The sequence below is a fragment of the Rhamphochromis sp. 'chilingali' genome (genome assembly GCF_963969265.1).
Source record: "Rhamphochromis sp. 'chilingali' genome assembly, chromosome: 5".
Classification (NCBI taxonomy): Eukaryota; Metazoa; Chordata; class Actinopteri; order Cichliformes; family Cichlidae; genus Rhamphochromis; species Rhamphochromis sp. 'chilingali'.
The window spans coordinates 7379828-7403365 of record NC_137932.1 but is presented as its reverse complement, the minus strand read 5'-3'; the positions used below and the strand labels follow the sequence as shown (position 1 = coordinate 7403365).

Here is a 23538-nt window from a genome sequence, read left to right as displayed (position 1 = left end):
TGTTTTTTTAATATCTTGCTGCATTTTGTATAAGTTCATACTCAAATTTAAAAAACAAACAAACACTAAAGCTATTCTGTTATACCTGTATGCAAAAAATACACTGCACCCAAAATATTTCATAGTTCAGCAATACTGATCAATCTAATAAACTTAAACCTACTCCATCTTCCCTATTCTGGTATTTTAAAGAGTAAGCAACCTAACTAATAGGGTTGGAAACTCCCAGCAAAAAAAATAGGGAACCACCCCCCACCGCATGATGCTGCTGTTGTTCAGCCGCTGGTTTCCTTTTTCTGGCGCGAAGTGGGCGATAAACAAACAACAGAGACGGACTCGTGACAGAAAAGCCGATCAGCTGATCATTGATCAGTTTCATGATTGAAGTAGCAGCAGGAGAGAGAGAGAGGCAGTCGCTCCATATATCGGTTGTTAAGCTTAACGCTGGAATGCTTTACAAACATTCAGAGATGAACTTACACACTTGCTTTACTTCTCTCTGGGATAACCTTCTCGGAGATGAAATGCCAGTTTGGTAGCGAGGCTACAAATACTCAACCAGACCGCTGACAGGTCTCACACGCCACAGCCGCCTATGGTTATGAACCGAGTTATGCCATGTGGCAAGTTTTGTGAGGTGCTTTTTTGATATTTAATGGATCGGATTACATTTTTTTATTTCTCTCCGATATCCGATCCAGTAATTTAGGTCAGTATCGGACCGATACCGATACGTAATATCAGATTGGTCCATCTCTACTAAGAACCAAAGGGAATATTAAATAATAAAGAAGAATTTCAAATGTCAACAAAATGAAAGAGTCCAGGATCATGACACTGGATAGAGGCATACAGTATATTTCTTTAAAATCCTTGAGAATTGATAGTGCCTTTCAGATATCTAAGCTCCTCATACTATCCAATCTTTAGGTCTGACATCACTGGCTCCAAAGTCAAACAAACACTACAACATTACTGAGAGTTAAAAACTGTCTAAATTCTTTTATCTTTAATAGAATTATCAGTGTGGAGGTTCTACCAGGTGTAACAATTAAGTTTAGCATCCAGGCATCCATGAAAATAGAATTTATCAAGTTAAACAGAGTTAGAAGTTAGCAGGGAGTTACCTTGCTAATTTCCACCTTAACATAATATACCATGTTCTGACTGAGGAATTCCTGAAAAAAAATTATGATATTCCCATATGCAATGTTCAGTATTGAGCTGGCAGTTTAAGTAATAGATCAAGCTGTTAAAGTCCTCTGTACTAACCGGAACTGTTGGAGGTAAAAGCACACAAAAGCAAACATAAATACACAAAATAGCTTGACAGAAAATCCTTTAACACTATCTAATTATGTTTCCTATTAATAATGAAGCATATAAATGCTAAGACTTGGCAGAAACCCAGAAAAGAGCTAAAAGTAGAGTAGATGTTGTTCTTCTATTCATCAAATGGCCAGAAACACATCCTATATTCAAAATCTTATTTGCTAAAACGCTTCTCATGCCTGCTTTATGTATATTATTTTAATATTTTTTTTCCACATTGTGCAATTTCAGCTATGACAAGCCTTATGGAAGGCAACATTCCATATGAATGGAAAAGACTATTCATTTGATCAGCATGGCGACCTCAACTCTGGATATGATATCATCCTATGGAGGCAGATACAAGATTTTTTGGATGTGCGCGACATCGTAGCTCATTACAGTATAGAGCAAGAGAGCCTGTCTTTTACCTCACAGGAAACAAGACATGCTCTCAGCAGTCAGATAGTAAGTATTTCCCTCCACTGGCAAGTTATTTGATTTTTCCAGTATTCATTCATGGTTATTATTTTCAGGTTATCTATAGTCCATGTTAGCAGGATTTGTCATCAATATTGGACTGACTTGGAAAAAAAAGGGGGCTGAATTTCACCAACTCTGGTGATTTGCTGCATGCTACTCTATTGTTTTGCTGAGACTGTAATATGCCATCCTTAGTTAAATCTCTTGACAGCTGCTCTGATCATCGCCATTTTGTGAATGGTCCAGCCCACTTAAAATTAAAGGTAGTACCATTAGACTTAGGCTACGTTCACACTGCAGGCGAAAGTGCATCAAATCCGACTTTTTTGACCCTATGCGACCCATATCCGATCATGGTTTGACAGTGTGAAAAGCACAAATCCGATCTGGGTCACTTTCGTACGTGGTACTGAATCCGATACATATCTGATGTTTTAGAAAGCGGCTGCTGTTTGAATGGTCATGTCGCATTAAATCCGTCTTCTACGTCACTGACACAAGACAGACGCCAATTATCAGCACTGGAGAAGACATTGCGAACGCTTGCTGGCCATCCAGTGAAACTGTTTGGAAGACAACGTTGGAGAAACGTGAACATTTCATTTGTACTGTATAATCTGCAGATTCTGACAGAAATCTGCGACTATCCTTTGAAGCACCGCTCCTCTCTAAAACAGCAATAAAGATAATTATTAGGCCATATCTAAATGACAAAGTAACTTAGAGCAAAATTGGGAAACGTAAAGTCCGAAACAAGTCTTTATATTAATGTCAATCAGTCAAACAATACTGTTTGGTCTGGGTCTAAACAGAGCGCGTTGTGTGTGACGTCTCCTTTTGCGTCTTCTTCTTTTGGGGGCCGCTTTGAGCATTCACACTAGAGCACGTTTGCTGTCACATTTTATTTGTAGTGTGAACAAGCGCACAAAAAAATCAGATTTGATCAAAAATTCGGAATTGAGCATTAAAACCTGCAGTGTGAACGTAGCCATTGTTGCACGCTATATTCAGGGCTACTTGTTGGCTACCTTTTAGCATGCTAACATTTTGTTTGTGTAAGACGTAGCACAACTCCAACATTACGACAAGCAAACAGATTTAAATTGACAGTCTGTTATAATTCTGTTTTATTTTTAATACAGGGGTATCAGCTGGGTGTACATCAAGTGCTTTGATTGTCAGCGTTGTGCAAACATGTGTTGCACTGTTTTCATTTTGATGTGGTGAGACGAAATACCTAATGGGAAAGTAAATCAATTTGCAAATAAGTACAGCAATCCCTTTTAGAGATGATGTCATGTTGAAATACATATAATAAATCTGAGTATATGTTATGGTTAAATGGTGCAGAGGTAATGTAATTACCAGATCAACAACAGATTGTCAGTTTATGAAGACCAAGGCTGCCCACGTTAGTAAAATAAATTAATAACATATGGTTTATTAGAATAAACACATTGATAGATCTGAATATTAATCTAAAACTGAGCTTTACTTAAGAATTATCTACTCCTGAATCTGGTCTCTGCATAGTACAGTGCATCATCTCTTAGTTGAAAGAAACCAATAAAGACTTTGCATCTGGTTGCATTATTTTTTTTCCAAGTTTCCTCAATTTCCTTCTTTACTTGTGTAATTGGCACCGAGATATTTGGTTATATGAAAATAATTGTGATTTTGTTCTAGAGTCATGATATTGTCATAATTATCCAGGCTTTCTAAGAAATGTGTAGTGAAACTAGTGTTCAGTCCACTGAATAGATCTATGAATGTGACTGATAGCGTCATGCTTCTGTTTAACTTCCACTTTACTGTGTGTCGGTTGCGTAATGTGGTTTCTTGTCTCATTAAAAAAATTACTTTGATTTCACAATTTTGAAAAGCAAATTATGACTTTTATCATTTCAAACAATATTATGATTTTCCATAATTCCCTGTGGCCACCTTGCCTCAGTTTTTTTTCTTTAAACCAAAGTTATTCTCGCTGTTGTACAATTCCACTCCAAGTCTTTCCCACTGAACGTCTTATACAATGTGAACCTTTACTTAAATGCGTTCAGTTTTATGTATGGTGAGATTGTGTATAGGCTACTTAATAAAGAAAAAAGTCTTGGATTATGTAGTATAAGTTCTACCATCAGAATCTTTATTTCCTATACAGTATCAAACATGTGCATTCAATGACTTCGTGATATTGCCCAAATTCTTCCTCTTTTTTTTTTTTTTTACTACAGATGTATTTTTGTTGTATTTAATGAAGTAGTTCTGTGTTTCTAAGAAATTTAGCATTTTTTAAAAAAGCATTGCCCTCTAAAATATACAATAGCGCAGTAGCATTGTGAAGTAATAAAAATTTCAAATGTAGCACAAGTACCTCAGAACTACAGTTGAAGACAGAAGTAGAAGTCAACAAAGAGCAGTAAACTGAGGCTACAGTGACTAATCGTAAATGCAAGTGGGTGACACCTTTTTGCCATTTAGGAGTGTTAAGATATATTTGTACATATATGTGTACAAATATGACATAATAATGCTGAGGAATTATTGTGTGAAACTTTTTAATGGGGTGGCATGGTGGAACAGTGGTTGGCATTGCTGTCTAACATCAAGAAAGTCCAGGGTTTGAATCCAGGCTGGGGCCTTTCTGTGTAAAATTTGCATGTCATCCATGTGTTTGCATGGCTTCAATCCAGTGGTATGTATGGGGGAAGATTAATTGGTGATTCTGAATTGGGCAAAGGTGTAATTGATAGGTTTGTAGCATAAACCTATTCGCTGGAACGTTAAGACAATATAATTACACTGCTAAGCAAGACACAAATAGGCAAAGTTCTTCATGTTACTCGTGCACGGGAGAGAACCGGACAACCGCTTGACTCCAGTTGGTCTCGTCCGTTCTCCCATACACTGTCCTTTTATTGAGGTTACATGAATATGCATAGGTTCATTAACATACGACGTCTACATACAAACAAAGAGTACCTTGCCTGTGTGTGTGTGTGTGTGTGTGTGTGTGTGTGTGTGTGTGTGTGTGTGTGTGTGTGTGTGTGTGTGTGTGTGTGTGTGTGTGTGTGTGTGTGTGTGTGGACTGCTGATCAAAGGGTCAAACATCCTTGGTCAGGAAGAGGGTAGCCTCCCCCTCACCCTAGATGGTTCATCCTAGATAACACGGTGAGGAAGTCCTGCAGTTCATCTAAACAAAGAGCACTTAGACTAGAACAGACGCAACTACGTTAATCCTACCATAAAATAATAAGACACGGTATGACCTCTCATGCTCCCAAAGTGCTGTCTAATACACACAAAGTTTGCAGACTATCAAGGATCAAAACCTCTACCAATCTACAACTAATTACAAAACTCTAAGCATATATAAGTAAATATTTCTAAGCATAAATGACAATCAACAATACAAATCTAACAGTAATTGTGAGCATGAACAGCTGTCCACCTTTCTGGGTTAGAACTACAACAGCCTGGTGACCTGTACAGGTTCTACCCTGCCTCTTGCTCCATGTCAGCTGGGATGGGCTCTCGCTCAGGTGTCCCTGAAGAAAAGTGGAAGGCAATTGATGTGTAAGCACAAAATTATACATTCTCTAATTCAAACCAACAACAGCTGTCAAATCAATGTAGTTAAGTACAGAAATATAAAAACCTATATGAATTTGACACTACTTTATATAACAAAGTTTTACTTGTAATAATATAATAAAAATCTCAAATGTTTTGTGGGGACAACAAAGTCAGAAAAGCAGCCAACAGACACCAGGCAGGGCATGTAAACAAGTAAGAAAACTTTTGATTTGCAGACATACATGGCGGCTAATATATCAGAGCCTTTTTGCTTCCTTTGACTGCTATAGAATTATTTTTAATCCTCCTGGGAAAATACCTGGTATTGTCTTGCTAAGTATCAGATGCATAATATGTCAGTATTACATAACAGTACAACCACTGATAATACTTCGACTCAATTGTAACCAGAGTTGTCAAAGTGGATATATGTTGTGTAACAAAACTACAGCTGCTATAGTCCGAATAATTCATAAATCACTTGTTTTTTATAGCTCACAACTGTGAAACCTGTCAAAAATAATTACCAGGAAAAGTAAGTAAAGTAAATGGAAAGTAAAAGGACATCCCATTTCTCAGTGACATCGAACCCCATGTGACCAAAAAAAGAAAAGAAAAGAAAAAAAATGAAAGAACTGATAGTATTTCAAGTTCAAGAACTTTAACCACACCTCTGTCTTTTGCAGGAATGCTGAAGAGATACACACAAATTATTTTTCAGAGCAAGTTTTTGAAGATTCACTCATTTACACTCATAAGAAGCACACGGGGAAGATGAAAAATTCTTTCAGCATCTTTCTTGCAGTTTTATCACATCACTTTTCTGGTACAAAATGCTCCAATGAAGCCACAGCAGACGGTGACATCATTATCGGAGGATTGTTCCCGATTCATGAAAGCGTTACTATTACTGTGAATGATGATGGCCGTGAAAACCGGACATGTGACAGGTAATACACATACACAACTGATCATTGTACACATTTTATTAGGGTATATTTATATATAATATATCTGATTGTGTTGTACAGATTTAGCACAGCTCGTCTGGTCCACTCTCTGATAATGGTGCACGCACTGGAGGAGATAAATCAGGAGCGAGAGTTGGGAAACCTCACCTTGGGATACCTCATACTTGACTCCTGTGGGGACGTTACTACTGCCCTGATACAAACCCAGGCCTTCATGATGAGAAACAGTGAGTTCTCTCGGGGATAGAAATCTGCCTTGTTATTTGAGAATCATTTTTGACACGCAATAGTTCTTACTAATTGAATTTTCTTTGGAGATCATCATGGGAACATAGCACATCAACTAAGAGAGATAATGGATACTAAATTAGGCATTTGTGAACATTTTCTTAAAAGTTGTATATTTATATTTATATTGGTAACTGGTAATTATGGGACCGTGCATTTCAGGTAATTTTACAGAATCAGCAGGAAGTAATGTAGTAGTGTAACGAATAGTGTAGCAAATTACTTTCTCTGGCTTGTAATTAAGTGTTGTTCTAAATTACTTTTAACAAAAGTAAAGATTTATACATTCTTTGTCTGTGTATTCTCTTAAGTTACTCAATGTGAATAATGTATTTGGAATACTTTGGATTACTTGATATATTGTCATGCTTTTTAGCTTGTTAGCTGGCGTTAGCTGAGGTTAGTTCAGAGACCGCAGACTATTAGACTTGATGGATAGTATTAACAACCTGCTAGCTGCAAATAATCATGTGCAGTTCTGAAAGGAATACCAACTAGATTTTGAAATCTTAATATAAAATTAGTAACAGTAGGGTGGACATTAGGTAAGACAGCACTTCTTGCAGTGATCTGATATAGAAAACAATGTCTGTATCAGTAAAATGTTTTCTTTCTGCAGGTTGTCATGCAGTCTGTAATCCAGCCTTCAGTAATAGTAATAAATCACACAGCAATAGTACATCGAAGATACTGAAGTGGCACATAACCCAGGTAGCTACCACAACTATGACAAGGTAGTTGCAGTAGGGTAATGTTAGTTTTTAAAAAAGAACTTACTTCCAGGTGTTTCTTTAGGTTGGAGTATTTTCATGCTGAGAGCAGCTTGGTTGCTGGCAGACAGAGTTTGCATTGCACTCTCAGATTACATCCATTCCTTTCTTTGTGAAGTGGTGTTGGAATTTCCAAGTAAGAAATCCATCCCTGCCTGTGCACTGCTGGCTCTGTTGTGTTGGCTCTGGGTTCATTGTGTAACTGACGCCACCAAAATTAACAAGGCGCTTACATTAGAGCCTCTTGTTGCGTGTTTTGTTTGGATTTCCGGCAATATGTGGAATTACCAAAATTAGAGAAGGGATAGCCTAACATATGAAACAGAAAAGACCGCCGTGCAATCATGTATTTCAACAAAGTAGCTGTATTTTAATTATGACTTATTTGAGCAGTAACTGTAACTGAATACAGTTACTCATATTTTGTATTTTAAATATGTAACACCAGTACATGTATTCCGTTAGTCCTCAACACTGTGTGTGTATCAGTTTAAATGAAGGTAATAGTATCAGTTAATTCATTTGTAGGTAATAATCGCCAAGCTTGTGCACAGCAATCCTCTCCACCTGTCCTAGTTGTCATTGGTGATTACTACTCAGAGATATCCATAAGCGTTACAGGTCAGCTCCATCTGGAGTACATCCCTGAGGTATGACCGACTTCTGAGGTTATGTTACCTAACCCTAAATGTAAAATCAATTGTACAAACATTAGCAGCTAATATTTGGATGATACATTTTGCATTCATGGATATGATGAACAGCAAAAAAAGACAACAAAAACGCAAATAGTATAGCTTAGCAACAAGAATTGAAAATAGGTGAAACAGACACACTTAGTCTAAAAATGAATGATATATGTGTACAGACAGAATATGAAATGTTTGTTTCACTTCATAATGTTTTGTGATATTTTCCACAGATAAGTTACGGTGCAACTTCTGGTTTCCTGAGTGATAAAACCCGTTTTCCAAGCTTTATGAGGACCGTACCACAAGATGATCACCAAGCTTGTGCCATTGCCCAGATTCTTGATCATTACGGTTGGACTTGGGTCGGTGTGGTAGCAACTGATAGTGAATACGGTCGCTATATAACTGAACGCCTCTGGCATCATGCAACCAAAAAAGGCATCTGCTTCGCCTTTGTCTCTGTTCTTCCAGATGCTTTAAATGATGAATTGCTTGAAGAGAAAATTAACTCTACAATCAAAAGCATCATAGATAATAGAAATGTTAGTGTTATTATTTCCTTTGTCAAAGCTTACTGTATGATAGATATTTTTGGGAAACTTCTCAAATATCCTCAAGCCAGAGGGAAAGTTTGGTTGGCCAGTGATATTTGGTCACAGTCACCTGAAGTACTGAGTTCTCAGAACTACAAATTGAGTGACATAGGAACAATCTTTGGGATCACTCTTAAATCTGGAAACACAACCAAGTTTGAGCGATATCTCGATGACCTTGATGAAAATCCCAACCACCACGAGAACAACACATTTTTGTCTAATTTTTTAAATGAGCATGGGACGAATTCATCAGAAGAGTTAAAGAAGTTGATATATCCATATGCTGTGTTCAGTATTGAGCTGGCAGTTAAAGCAATAGCTCAAGCTGTTAAAGACCTCTGTACTAACCGGAACTGTAAAAGACAGCCCTTACAGCCATTGGAGGTAAAAGCACAGAAACACATAAACACATACAGCACAGCATATTAGAAAATCTTTCAATACTAAGAAACTATATTCATTATTTTCTATTAATACTGAAGCACATAAATGATCCACAGAGGCGTGTCAGGTCTCACAGAGGACCTGACTTACCCATTAGTATTGAAACATCACCAATCTTCTAACTATATTCTAAATATATAATTCTATAGGTGCTATAGACATGAAATTCTTTCCATAATTCATAATCCAATTCCATGAATTAACTTATGTGTAATAATGAGAAATGACACAGGAATAAAATATTGAACACGCTTACTGAGATTTCTTTAATACTTCGTACAAAAGCCTTCATCGGTGATGACAGTTTGTATGGAGTCTAGTCGCATGCATTGCTCAGGTGAGATTTTGGCCCATTCTTCCACACCAGTTAAATCCTGGAGGTTCAGTGAACTCTGAGCTTTAGTTCTTTCCATTGATTTTCAACTGGATTCAGGTCAGGTCATTTTAGCACCTTTTTTTTCTGAAACCTCTGTAATTATTTTCTCCAAGCCATCAACTTGTCCCCATTTCAAGAGTGCCCAAAGAAGTACTACTGTTAATGTTTATTCTTAAACATGATCAATTATTAATCGGCTATGTACCACAGGCCTTCAAATTGTTACTTAAAAAGTCATCATGTGACCCAGCTGTCTTAGCTAATTATAGGTCAATCTCCAGCCGTCCTTTTATTTCTATAAAGAGTATTTGTAAAACAGCCGAAAGATCTTCTGCAGAGAATTGGTTTGTTTGAAGAGTTTCAGACAGGTTTCAGAGCTCATCATAGTACAGAAACAGCTTTAGTGAAGGTTACAAATGATCTTCTTATGGCCTCTGACAGTGGAGCCATTTCTGTGATTGTTTTGCTACACCTCAGTGCAGCATCTCACACTGCTGTCCATAATATTTTATTGCAGCAATTGAAGCGTGCTGTAGATATTGAAGATGCTGTGCTGCAGTGGTTTGAATCATATCTTTCTAATCTAATAGAGTCCATTATGTTCATCTAAATGGAAAGTCCTCTTCACACACTAAGCTTAATTATGGAGTTCCACAGGGCTCCATGCTAAGACCAATTTTGTTTACATTATACATGCTTCTCTTAGACAGTATCATTAGAAGGCATAGCATACATTTTCAATGCTATGCAGATGACACCCAACTTTATCTATCCATGAAGCCAGATAACACACACCTATTAGTTAAACTGCAGGAATGCCAGGAAAGACCTAAATGAGCTCTCATTTTCTGCTTCTAAATTCAGATAAAACTTAGGTTATTGTACTCAGCCATAAAAAAAGAAATGGCATTGAAATATTGTACCTAACCAGATGCTTACTCTGGATGGCATTACCTTGGCCACCAGCAACACTGTGAGGATTCTTTGAGTCATTTTTGACCATGATATTACCTTCAATGTGAATATTAAACAAATATGTAGGACTGCTTTCTTCCATTTGTACAATATCGCTAAAATTAGAAATATCCTGTTTCAGACTGAAGCTGAAAAACTAGTTTATGCATTTATTGCTTCTAGGCAGGATTTCCAAACAAACTACCTGAAAAGTCTTTAGTTGATCCAAAATGCCAAAGCAAGAGTACTAACAGGAACAGAAAGAGAGACCATATTTCTGTCTTTCTATATATATGTTAAATCCAGAACTGAATTCACATTCTTGAATAATCAGGTCGCATCTTCTCGTAATGACTTTATAGTACTGTAGCCCCCGATTAGAGCACTAGATTTCATTTCTTTGCACGTGTTGATTGGATGAGTTGTTACATCTGGTGAGAATTCCATGTAAATAGCACCTTTAGAAATATATTTAATTTGTAAACTAGTTGCATGTTCAATACTTATTTTACCCACTGTATATTTTTGTGTATATGTATTGTACTAGATATTGAACAAGTGGCCAGAAACACAATCCTCGATAAATGTTAATTTTTCTAACCGCTACAGGTAAATTATTTTTAATTTGTGTTTTCAAAACTTCAGCTACGAAGAGCTTTACGGAAGGCAACGTTCTACATGGAGGAAAAAAGTTATTCATTTGATCACCATGGTGACCTCAACTCTGGATATGATATCATCCTGTGGAAGCAGACTCAAGATTCTCTAGATGTGAACAACATTTTAGCCTATTACAGTATAGAACACCAGAATCTGACTTTCACCTCACAGGAAACACAACAGGCTCTTCAGAGACACATAGTAAGTGTTTACCTTTCACAGGTTATTTTACTCTTTAACTCTTTTATTACACTATTCTTTTATCATTGGTACTGGGTTCCATTATAAGAGCAAATATTGATATGCTAACATGCTAACTTAAGAGTTTGCACATGGCAAAAACTGCCATCATTGAGACTTTAGTCTCTTTTTCTGTTGATAATGTATATGTTAGTGTGTAAAAACGTGCAAACCCTTGTGTCTAAGAACAGATGGTATATGCCACACTGATTTAAAAATAAAAGGGTGGGGGTGGGGTGGGGTATGATTTCATATGGTCAGTAAATAAAATTGACGGCCATGATGGTGATTCTTTCCTCTCTAAGGGAAATGTGACTTCCAGGTGCACAGACAGCTGTAGGCCTGGCTACAGGAAGACTTCAGTTACAGGCCAGCCTGGTTGCTGCTATCAGTGTGAACCCTGTGCTGAGAACCAATATTCCAACTCCAATGGTGTGTATTACAAAAACAACTCCTAACTCCATTTGTGTTGCAAACTGCAAAATATTATGAAAACAAGTGTTTTGAAATGCTTATATTACACAGTCTGTTGCATTGACAGCTCAAGGAATTTGAATCCAAGTTAAATATTCTCATGACCTTTTGTCCTCTGTTTCCAGATTCGGAGACATGCCATCCTTGCAAAGAAAACTATTACTCCAAAAACACCAGTTCAGTGTGTTTACCCAGAAAAACTGATTTTCTGAAATGGGGTGATGTATATCTTATTGTGCTGCTGTCTTTTACTTCTTTAGGAGCAGTGCTTACCATTGTTGTTGGGATCATCTTCCTTGCACACTGGAATACCCCTGTTGTGCGCTCATCTGTTGGCCCAATCAGCATCATTCTCCTCCTCTCCCTTATGATCACATTTACTAGTGTTATATTATTTGGTGGTCCACCCAATAGCTATCAGTGTCAAGCACGGCAGGTGGTGTTTGGCTTGAGTTTTACCTTGTGTGTCTCCTGCATCATGGTCAAGTCCTTTAAGATCGTCTTAGCCTTTGAGTTTGACCCGGTCATTCAAAGTGTGCTGAAGAAGCTCTACAAGCCTTACCTCATTATTGCAGTCTGCATGGCAGGTCAAGTGGTTATTGTCACCATGTGGCTTGTACACGGTCCTCCATACATTGACTCAGAGATCACACAGGACAACATGAAACTGATGTTTTGTAATGAGAAACTAATTCCTGCATTTGGAGCCATGCTAGTCTATATTGGCCTGTTGGCTCTCATCTGCTTTGGTGTTGCTTTTAAGGGACGAAAGTTGCCTGACAGTTACAATGATGCAAAGTTCATCACTTTTGCAATGCTCATTTACTTCATCTCCTGGATCATGTTTGGCCCAGTCTATGTCAATGTCACAGGCAAATATCTTCCAGCAGTGGAGATGATCGTTATCCTCATCTCATGCTACGGCATCTTGTTTTGTCAATTTTTCACAAAGTGCTACATAATTTTGTGTAAGAAGGAAGCAAACACAGAGAAAGCGTTCCGTTGCAATATTAGGAATTATTCCATGGATCACAAAGGCAGTGAGGATGAGCTGTCATCCAACAGAGTTGAAAACCCTACTTTATCTGCATCAGTTGAGTCACAGGATAACTGGAATTCAGTCACACCGCCCTGTGTTTCCTCAAACTCTCTCTTTCCAGTCTCAAACTCATGGAATAATGTCCTTGAAAACAACCTGAAATCCACTAAGAAGACCCTACAGAGATACAATAGCTTACCACCATCACTAATCAAATGATTCACAATAGTTAAAAAGGTATTCAAACAATTGGAGTGTAAAGGGGACTAAATATTAGAGTCTATGCATTTTTAAGTCTTTAAAGTTGTTTATCAAGTTGTTGAACATCTTTATCGCCATCTTGTGCCAGTAAAAAATGTGACATCATCCAGGTTGGTTGGTTGGTTGCAGCTAATAGACTTACATTAATTTATGTTAGCTAACTAGTGACAGAACCAATAGTTTGGTGAAAATTAAGGAGACTAAAACTAAAACACAGTCTAAGGGGATCACTTTTGTTCTGCCCCTGGCTGCAGCAGGCAGTTTTATGTAAAAAAAAAAAAAAAAAAAAATAGAAAGAAAGAAAATCCACCTGTTAGCTGTAATGTTCAGGTTTTTAAAACACTTTATAATTGAAAACATCCATCAGCATCTCCATAGGAAAAAAAATCCTTCTTCTTCACTTACATTTGATTTTCCTGACTTCTAATATGAAACAATCCACTTAGTGAGATGATGTGAGAGAAAAAAAGATCTCCAAAACTAACTGCATCTCTTCCTCAGAGACTCCTTTTTTCTTTTCTTTTTCTTTTTTCTTTTGTTGCAAGGATTCCCGACCATGTTTCAGTAAGAAATTGAGTCATGTTTGTTTTGTGATGCACATATAGTAAACTGTTTGAATGTCCTTGTGTAAGAGACCATTATTATAATATGTAACAATGCCTCATCAATTGATTCTGCTGCTCGTATACCTGGCCCAAGGAGGAATACTCTGTGTCTGTCTCCAGCTTGTCGTTCTCTTGAATTACCAGGAAATCTGACTCAAACAGGCTCTCCTGCACACTGTCCTCATTTATAAAGTGCTTTACAAGCCTGAACATGGTGGCTAACAGGTGGATTTTACCGTTTCAGTGCAGTTAGCCAAACAACGAGGAACCACTTACTGCTTAACAGTCAGAGAGTAAAAGTGGACAAAGTGGACAGCATATCCTTGGCTTTTTTTTAACATAACGACTCACTGTGGCAGCCTGATCAGTACAAAAATGATCTCCTTTACACTACTTTTTATTTAGTTTCCTTATTTTTCACTGAGTCACTGATTCGTTCACTAGTTAGCTAAACTTAACTAATGTAAGTCTATTAGCAGCAACCAACCCAACGACGTCATGTTATGTATTTGGACAAGATGGCATTAAAGATGTTCTCAAAACTTTAATTTAAACAGTTATTCCTTAAATCCAGCTTTGTGCGACTCCAGAACATCAACATGCTAGCAGCTGAGGTAACATAGTTGCTGTTGATTTCATGTTGTTAGTCTGGACAGATTTTGTCAATATGATGACTTCACACATTTATTAAATTAGTGTAGCCACATTCATTCAATTAGATGATGGCCTTTTAGTGGCCAGTATTCACATAATAATTGACTAGTCGGGGGTTAAAGGTGAAAAGAGTACAGTACAGTAAAAGATCATTTTTAAAAAGAAACATCTGAAATATTGAAAGCATCTTTCTTTACATTATGACTTTCAATATTTACCATCACAGATTTGTTACATATTTTAACTGAATTTGATCATGTCTTCTTCTGTTATATTTTTGTAAATGCATCTGAAGGAAAAGAGACTCTCTAAGAACTAAACTCACTTCATTAGCTGCAAGGTGCTAATACTTGGTCTAGTTGTACTAGACCAGGGGTCTCAAACTTGTGGCCTGGGTGCCACTTGTGGCCCACTTCCCCCTACTTGCGGCCTGTATATTGATGTGAAGAAATAAAATGCAATTTTTTCTAGGGAGGATTTGTTTGTTGTTGAATGGAATGTTAAAATAAGTTCTTTAAGTTATTTGTAAAGAAAACAATTTTCACTCGTAGTCAAAAACTAATGCATACATTTGTGTTTGCATTTTTATTTTGTTAAATACAAACAAAATCATAGCAGAAGTGTTTCCACGTATCTGGCCAGAAAGAGAGTACCAGTTTGTTTATTTAGTATTCCAATGAAAGGCTTCAGTTATTAAGAGTGAAAAAAAATTACATTCACATTTGCTGTTTTGTCTTGTTATACAATATTTGAAATTTAAAAAAAAAACAAAAAAAAAACGCTACATTTTCAGAAATATTCGTGGGTGTTTTCTCATTTGTTTGTTTGTTTTTTTGTATTACTTGACCATGTCTTCATGCCTAAATGCCTAGAGTTGGTGCCATATGAATGGCAAATTAGATATTTGTCTTAACTAGCAACTGGCCTTATAAAGTGGCCAGTTAATGTATGTATGGTAGAATAACTTTCTGTTACCTGTTACTTATATTCAGGTCACAATAAGACTTTGAAAACCAATAGTAACTCAGTTACAGGTGAACCAGTTATATAATACATGTACATTGTTTCATAGTTTGAATAAAGTAGGAATTATCTGTTTGAATCTGGGTGTAGGTTTTACCTGACACTTTTTAAGGTACACCTTCTTACTTGGTTGGACCCCCTTATGGCTTGAAAACTGCCTCCAGTCTTCATGGCATAGATTCAACAATAATGTCATACAGTTGCTGCAGACTTGTCAGCTGATGTGAACCTCCTGTTCAACCACATCTCAACGATGTTTTACTGGTGACTTTGGAGGCCAATGCACCTAACATCTGTAAGTGTAGTTTTCTTCTGTAGCTCAGACATTCGACTCAACGAAACCATCCAAAGAAGTGCCTAACTGTCATAAACAACAAGCCTGAGCTGATCCACCAAAGAGTTGCTATAATGTGCTCTTTGCAACATTTTCTTTTTAATCTGATCAGTGACTGGTCAGTGTTGTACTTTATGATATTTGAACAAGAATCGGCATGACATCAGCCATAGCGGAGCGAATGTGGATTGTTCCACATTTGAAACATCACATGAGATTTCTTGTCGCGGTTTGTAGGACAGAGCATTTCTAACCAATGTCACGGGCCCCCTATCTGATGTGCCAGTGGTCAAATTAACGAATCCAATGCAATTAGTCATTCAATTTACTGTGAGATTCTGTGGCTGCTCTGAGTATGCCCCTCTTTCCCTGTCTCCCTCTCTCGATTTTCTCTAGTTTTCCATTATGGGATTTTCTGTTTATCTGTTGTGGTCTTGACTGTTCATTTCTGCATCCCATGTCTTACTGTGTGTATTTGTGTGTGTGTTTCTTGTCTCAGGGCGAATGTGTGCACACAGAGAGGTAAGTGTTGTCGGTGTGTATACACCAACATCGGTCTGCTTGTGTATGTGTGCGCGGTGACTGTTCATGCCTCACTGTGGGACGCGTTGATTAGCGCTCACTGCGGCTCAGCTCCCAGCTGTCCTTGCGGCTGGTCGCTGATTGAAACCAATCAGGCTTGCGATGGCCCCATCGCAGTGACCCCCAACCCCTCCCACCCCCGGCCTAATCACCTGCTGATTGGCCCACGCAGGGCCCCCTCCCGTTGGCACGAAAGGTTAATTTGACCGGCGGATGAAGGCTCCAGGAGGGAATAGGAACGTGCGCTGGGTGATATTGCATGGATATAGCCCACCTGTCAATCACAGCCACTTAAAGAGGAGCAGCAAGGGAAACACTGACAACTAGGGAGGAAGCAAGAAGCAGAAAGGAAAGGAAAGAAGGAGCAGTGATGTTGGCGTAGAAGAGCACCTAGTGATTAGCAGATGAAGTTGAGACAGAAACAATAAAGAGGAAGACAACAAGATACAGCTGAGTGCTCTGTAAGAAACCAGCAATGTGATTCAAACTAGAGTTTTTAGGTGAACTTTCATCTCCACTGCATCTTGTTTACATTCGGCTCTGATATTTCTATATTTCTGTGTTCTTTTTGCGCAAGTGACATAATTAATCACTTACACAAATGGCTCAAATATTATATAGTCTGTGATAAGTATTTTGAAAGAGTGCATATAAAATAATATTTGAGATTAAATAACAATAGTATGTGTGAAAGAGTTGTCACCAAATTACTATAATATTAATCTTCTTTCCTTAAACTCATCAGGGCCAGCTCTGTTCTAGGATGCCCTCTGGACCCAGTGGAGGTGGTGAGTGACAGGAGAATGGTGGCTAAGCTTTCATCCCTGTTGGACAACATCTCCTACCCCATGCAGGAGACTCTGACAACACTGAGCAGCTCCTTCAGTGGCAGGCTGTGGCACCCACGATGTGGGACGGAGAGATTTTGTAGGTCTTTCCTCCCCACTGCTGTCAGACTCCACAACAAAGACTTTTGCAGCTGATCAAACCCACACATGTGCAATAAGACTAAGTGCAATACTCTTTTCTGACAAAGTTGTATTTTTACTCAGTTGTATATAGCATTTGTATTCTATTTTTATCCTATTGTATATTTTATTCTATTTTATTCTACTGTATATAGTATTTTATTTTATTCCATTCTATTCTGTACAGTTGTGTACAGTATATTATTCTTAATGTATTCTAATTTTTGCCATATAACTTTGCACTATCCACTTCCTGCTGTGACAAAACAAATTTCCCACGTGTGGGACTAATAAAGGTTATCTTATCGTATCTTATCAGAGTCATTACACCTGAATATTTTGATATTCAGTCAGATTTATTTTATAATTTGACAACCCTATCTTAATACATATACATAAACATACTGAGGCACTCTGACAAAAACAGGTTGGCCTGCCTTCTAAGTTACAGTTATTTATTTATTTATTTATTTATTTATTTTTACAGTCAGTATATTGCATATACTCTTCATTGGAAATATTGTAGTGAATAGGTCTTTCCAGAGGGTGGCGGTGTTGTATTCATTCTGGATACTCGCATCCTGTCTAATAAATAATCTATTAGTGCTTTATGGCCATCTTCTTTATGTTGATGCTTTTAGGTCTGTTTCCCCCTATTACATTACATTTGCATTATGCTCTCTCACATAACTCTCTGTCTGGCTGTATGTGTGTCTATGTAAGTGTGTGTGCGTGTGTAATTATAAGTTTCTAGCATGATAGTTTATTCTTAACCTTTGCAGCTCAGCAAAAAGTTAATTCCAAAACTTCCAGCTCCATCTCATGTGCTTTTTTAACAACAGCTTTAGCTTTTGGATTTGTCATCAGGGGTAATTAGAATAAAAGGTCTAAATCAATCACTAATAAGTCAACCGGGAGTTTGAATTTAAATTTTTCAAAATGCTTGTCGGACTTCTTTTCTGCAGAACACCACAGATTTTCAATTTTAAGTTTATTAAAAAGATTAGACACTTAAAGTCTTGTGTAATCAACAAAGTAATGATAAAGAAATCAAACCAAAGACCCTTCCTTTCACCGTTAACACTTTAACGTTACACACCTTCCCCCACACTGGTCTTACTCTCCTTTGCTATGTCAGTGCATAGATCTCTGTTTGCTCTCTCTGTCAGTGTGTGTGTGTGTGTGTGTGTGTGTGTCTGTGTTTGTGTGTGTGGCAGGTTCTTCTCCCTCCTAGTCTCTGGTGGGCAGAATAATGTTGCCAGATTACCATATCATTACCATATCATTTCCATGTCATTATCACTATGCTGCCTGTGATATGTTTCTGTGTGTGTGCGTGCACATGTGTGTGTGTGCATGCATCTGAACTTTGCATCAGATCTTCAACTGTTTCTCTCTCTGAGGCACGCAAACACTCATGTTCTCACACACACACACACACAGACACACACACACACACACACACACACACACGCACACACACACACACACACACACACACACACGCACACACACACACACAGGAAACACGCATGCACACAGCCCCCCACAGGAATACACACATCCCCCTGACATGCTCCCTCTGTTTTTCACTGTCACAGACTCTATCTCTCTATCTACGTCCCACACCCATGTAAGCGCATCATAATTCTTGATAATCTGCCATTCATAATGCTTGTTTACATGTTTGTTTGCATTCATCTAAATGCCAATTAAAGTCAACCTGTTGGTGGGACAGCCACAATAGCTAACATTTGTTTTTGAGAAAAATGCGGCTCTCTTGGTGGTTTGTTAAAACTATTTTAAAAACATTTTGTTTTTCTCCCAGAGGAGTGATACAGCACTGGACTACCCGCGATCGTGTCTTTAAGGAACAAATATTACAACCAAGCTGCTCCACAGTACTTTTTTTTTCTTATTTAAGGCGGTGGCTGATTGGCATGTAAAAGCTGTTGAAGCTAAAAGCATTAATTAAATGGCGTTGTGATGTTTATTTCACTTGTGTTGTGTTTAGCCTTAGACTCACATGTTGTGGACGTGTGATTTCCAATATTAAGCTTCAGCCATCAATGCACCTTCACGACCAAGACTTCTGTAGTGATTCATCTTCCGGCTGTTTGCTAAAGTGCTGAATACAGCAGCGCTCCCATAACAGTGCCGAGTGAGGAGCAGGGGAGTTATGACAAAGACTGATGTCTTGTCTTAGTTCAAGAAAGACAAGAAAGTGATTCAGGGTACCTAAAAGAGCAAGCGCGGTTATACATCTTACACTAGTAAACTGCTTCTGGAGATTACTGAAGGAATACTAAAAGAACATCACAATGACAACACAATACGTGACTGTATTTAACTGTAAAGCATGTAAATGGTAAAAATGGCCTATATTTGTATAGCGCTTTACTTAGTCTCTATGGACCTCATAGCGCTTTACAGTACATTCAGACATTCACCCATTGGTGATGGCAAGCTACATTGTAGCCACAGCTGCCCTGGGGCGCACTGACAGAGGCGAGGCTGCCGGACACTGACCACCACCAGTAGGTTGTGTCCTTGTGAAGTGTTTTGCACAAGGACCGAGACTGTCGGAGCCGGGGTTCGAACCGGCAACCTTCCGATTAGAAGACGAACTGCCAATTCTTGAGCCACGATCGCCCTTAGTATTTACAGCACATTACAGTAAAATCTTTAAACACAAGTTTAATGTTGGCAAATGTAGCACTTTAGAGTCATTTAATGGTAACATTGCTACTATATATTTAAAGTATATAGAGAACATTTTACATGATTAGTCAGTTGAGATTAGAAAAAAAAAAACACAGACCTCTTAATTTAATTATCAGTTTTGATTTCTCAAAATGAATATTTGTTGCTCTTCCCGGTCCGTTATGATTAGACATTAGATTTTTAAGTGTGGCTTGATAAAACTGGTTATTTGAAGCCGTCAGCTGTTACCTCTTTTTTTTCTTCTGTTTATTAACTAACTGAGAAAGTCGATGTCAAATAATAATGAAAAAATAAATGATTTTACCTGTTATATTGACTAAATGGAGGGACTACCTTTAGTGACTACCTTTTAAATCAACGCTGCATACAAATCAACTGGTAATTTTCCACTTTTGCATGATGCTAGGTTAATTACTGTACGGTTCATGGGAATAGAGAGACACTTGGTTCTGACATGCTATTCTGATAATCCCGAACCTGCTTCCTTATCTTGAATCAGACCTCTCCTGCAGCGCTATCGGTTGGGCAATATAACAAACATATTTTGAGCAACTTTACATCGTTTGTGCGCAGTCAGAAATGCCTCACAAATGAAAAGCACGCCTTCCCCCATATGACCATCAGTCTGCCATTCTGGCTCCAATTCTCACCCTACAAAGTCAGCCATTTTGGGGTCTGCAGATGCCAGACAGAGCCCATTTAGGGAGGGGAGCATGTTAGGGGTCGCGCCCTTGTTTACATGGGGAGCCAGAGCTGATGGTTTTAAAATGGCGTCCAGATGGTGACAGAGGCTTGATTGCAGCAGAGAGGGGGGCTTCTGTGTCCCGCCCACTCCTGCTGTCCAGCTACTTTAGCTAAAGCTGCTATCTCTCTATCTGCTCCCTCTTCCCCTTATCATCAAGCTACCACTCCCGTTTTATCACTCCCTCCTCTGTCCGACAGCCATTACCGCGTGTTTCCTCTGTGGATGTGACGCTACACTTGTCTTTATGCTATCTCTGCCATTGTTTCCTCCCATTACACTCATTTAATCTTTTGCTCTTTCTCTTAACTCACACGCTCCCCTGCAAGATGCATGGCAAGAGGAAGGTATGAAGCAAAGGCAAGAGAGAGGGAGAGGTGTCAGTCTGCATCCCTGCTTGATTACTTCAGAAGGAGGTGGGGGGGGGGGGGGGGGGGGGGGGGGGGGGGTGAGAGACGACGAGGATGGGAGAAAAGAAAGTGAAACTGAGGAAGGGGGAAACTGGCGGGGGGTGGGGGGATTGAGGTGAAGATGATGAGGGGAGGAGATGGGGAGGGAAGCTCAGTGGAGGAGAGTGGGGGAGGAATAAGAGGGCGGACCGCATTAGATACAGATGTTGTGATTGTGTTTGTGTCAGTGTGAAATATGATTAGTGTTCTCTCTCATTAGGGAGCTGATCACCCTCTTGCCTGCCACACACACTCACACACGCACACAAACAAACAGACACAGACACACACACACACACAGTTACAGTGGAGAAAGCAAAGCTGCTAAATGGGTAAGAACCTTCAGATGTGTTGAGTGTGACCCGTGTGTGTGTCTGCAAGCCTGCTTTTTGCACATTTTGACTTGTGAATGGGCTCGTCTGCATCTTAGCGTGCGCGTGCACACGTGCGATGTCTCGGATTTTTGTGTGCGCACGCCGACAAGTGTACCTTCTCTTCCCACCCCCCCTCCACTCCCGTCGTGGTAGCTGGTAAGTGATTCCACAGGCTGTTGGCGGAGCTCCAGCACGGCTCAGAGTGAGGGAGAAAAGTGAAGGGAATGGAGAGGAAAGGAGCAAACAGAAGCGTGTGGGAGAGAGGAAGAGAAACAGTGAGAGAGAGGGAGGCAGTGGCTGTGTAATTAGTAGCAGGTTTTCGCAGCCCTCTGCTTCTGTTTAATTAAAAACTGAAAGAGGGAGAGAGGAAACAAGGAAGGAGAGGGAGTCTGCAAGAGTGGAAAAGAGTTTTGCATAGTTATTCTGTTTTTGCCAGGAGCAGGTGCGAGGCTGGCGCTGGGAAAGATGCCCAATAGCTCCAGGCGTCTCCCACTAGGCTTTCGGAAGAACAGTTAAAGGGGTGAACTCCACCAACAATTTCTGATTCAATCTGAAAGTGGTTTTAAAAAGTGAGTGTTTGGATTTTCTCTCATAGTGAATGATGCACGTGATGATACTGACAGTGACACGGCTGACATGAAATAATCAGGGTGATGGTTGGGGAGGCTTTCGGTTTCTTTTTTGAATCCTGCAGTTGAGCAAAAGAGGACGATGATGACTCAGCGATATTGGCGGCAGTCAAGGTGCTGATGAAGAGTTCCCTCCGTCTTCTCTAACCCAGGGCTATGGATCCATATTGCTGAGCACGCTCTTTCTCTTTCACGGCAAAACTCCATCTTTTGTCTCTTTACTCCACCTACAGCCAACTTTGTTCCTGTCATCCATCCCAGCTCGTTGGGGATCACTGCCCTGTTTTTTTTCTATTTCTATTTGTCCTCCCCCTCCCCGACTCTGTCCCGCTGCATCTTTCTTTATCTCTCTCCCTCTGGCCTGCCTCGTATATAGAAGCTTCCATTATCTCAGTTGTTTTGTCACACACTGTTTTCTCACTTTCACACAGTCTTCACCTTAATGAAATGCAGTGGCAGGAGCTGCTGTAGCGTTGCTTTCGCAGCCACACGCTGACGAGAAAATTGATTTTTTCCTCTTTTTTTTTAGTCCTTTAAAGATGCACTGTACCTGATTTGCCACACATATTATCACGTTCGTCATAAAGCGGACTCTTCGCTTTGGATTTATTCATTATAACAAAACTAAAGTCACAGAGGAACCCACGCTGATCAGCTGGAGCACTTCTAGTTTTCATTTTGTCCTGTGTGGATCCTTCTGCAAGCGTTCCTGCTTCATCCCACAGTCACAGGTCATGACTGTTAGGTTTGCTGTTAATTCTAAATGGGCCGTAGCTGCACGAATACGAATGTTTATCATCTTTCATCATTCATGTATTGCTCTGTTTTGGTCTCCACCAACTCAAAAGAGAAATGCCACATACTTTAGCCTCAGGGTGCTGTTAGGATGGTTTGTTAGGTAGGTGATATCCTTTTATTCAATGAAAGAAGCGAGAAAGAACTCAAAGAAGAACTCATCAGTACTCTCATTAATTATAAGATTTTGCACAAAGAACTAAAGCGCTCTATTATCCACTCTATATAAACATCTCAGCCAGAGGAACAGGTGGAATTCTAGTGGAGAGGAGTGAAGCAAAGCTTTTTGTAAACCACTCACAAGAAATATCCTATCATCTGAACGATCTGACCTGCTGCTTCATTTCTGAGTGTCCTCTGTGCTCATGTAAATGTGTGGGGTACTGTAGCGGTATTTTTTGACCTTTTGGAAATTTCATTTGTGTCTTGTGGTGCCTGTCAGTCAATATAAGAGTAACAACAAAGACATCACAGCTACGTTAGAGACATTGGTGACAAGAAAAGGTGCTGCAGGAATGTAAGCA

The 23538-nt window shown here is 39.0% G+C and overlaps 1 protein-coding gene across 1 annotated transcript; it reads left to right on the top strand.

Moving 5' to 3' along the window:
- Positions 1-6420: 6420 nt before the first annotated feature.
- On the top strand, positions 6421-13093 carry LOC308397066 (G-protein coupled receptor family C group 6 member A-like; the record flags this gene model as incomplete). The annotated part of the gene is made up of 6 exons (XM_080882785.1): positions 6421-6568; positions 7928-8049; positions 8322-9071; positions 11107-11322; positions 11667-11793; positions 11961-13093. Exons 1-6 carry the CDS (start codon positions 6436-6438, stop codon positions 13091-13093), a joined length of 2481 nt encoding a protein of 826 aa, XP_080738911.1. The 5' UTR covers positions 6421-6435.
- Positions 13094-23538: the final 10445 nt, after the last annotated feature.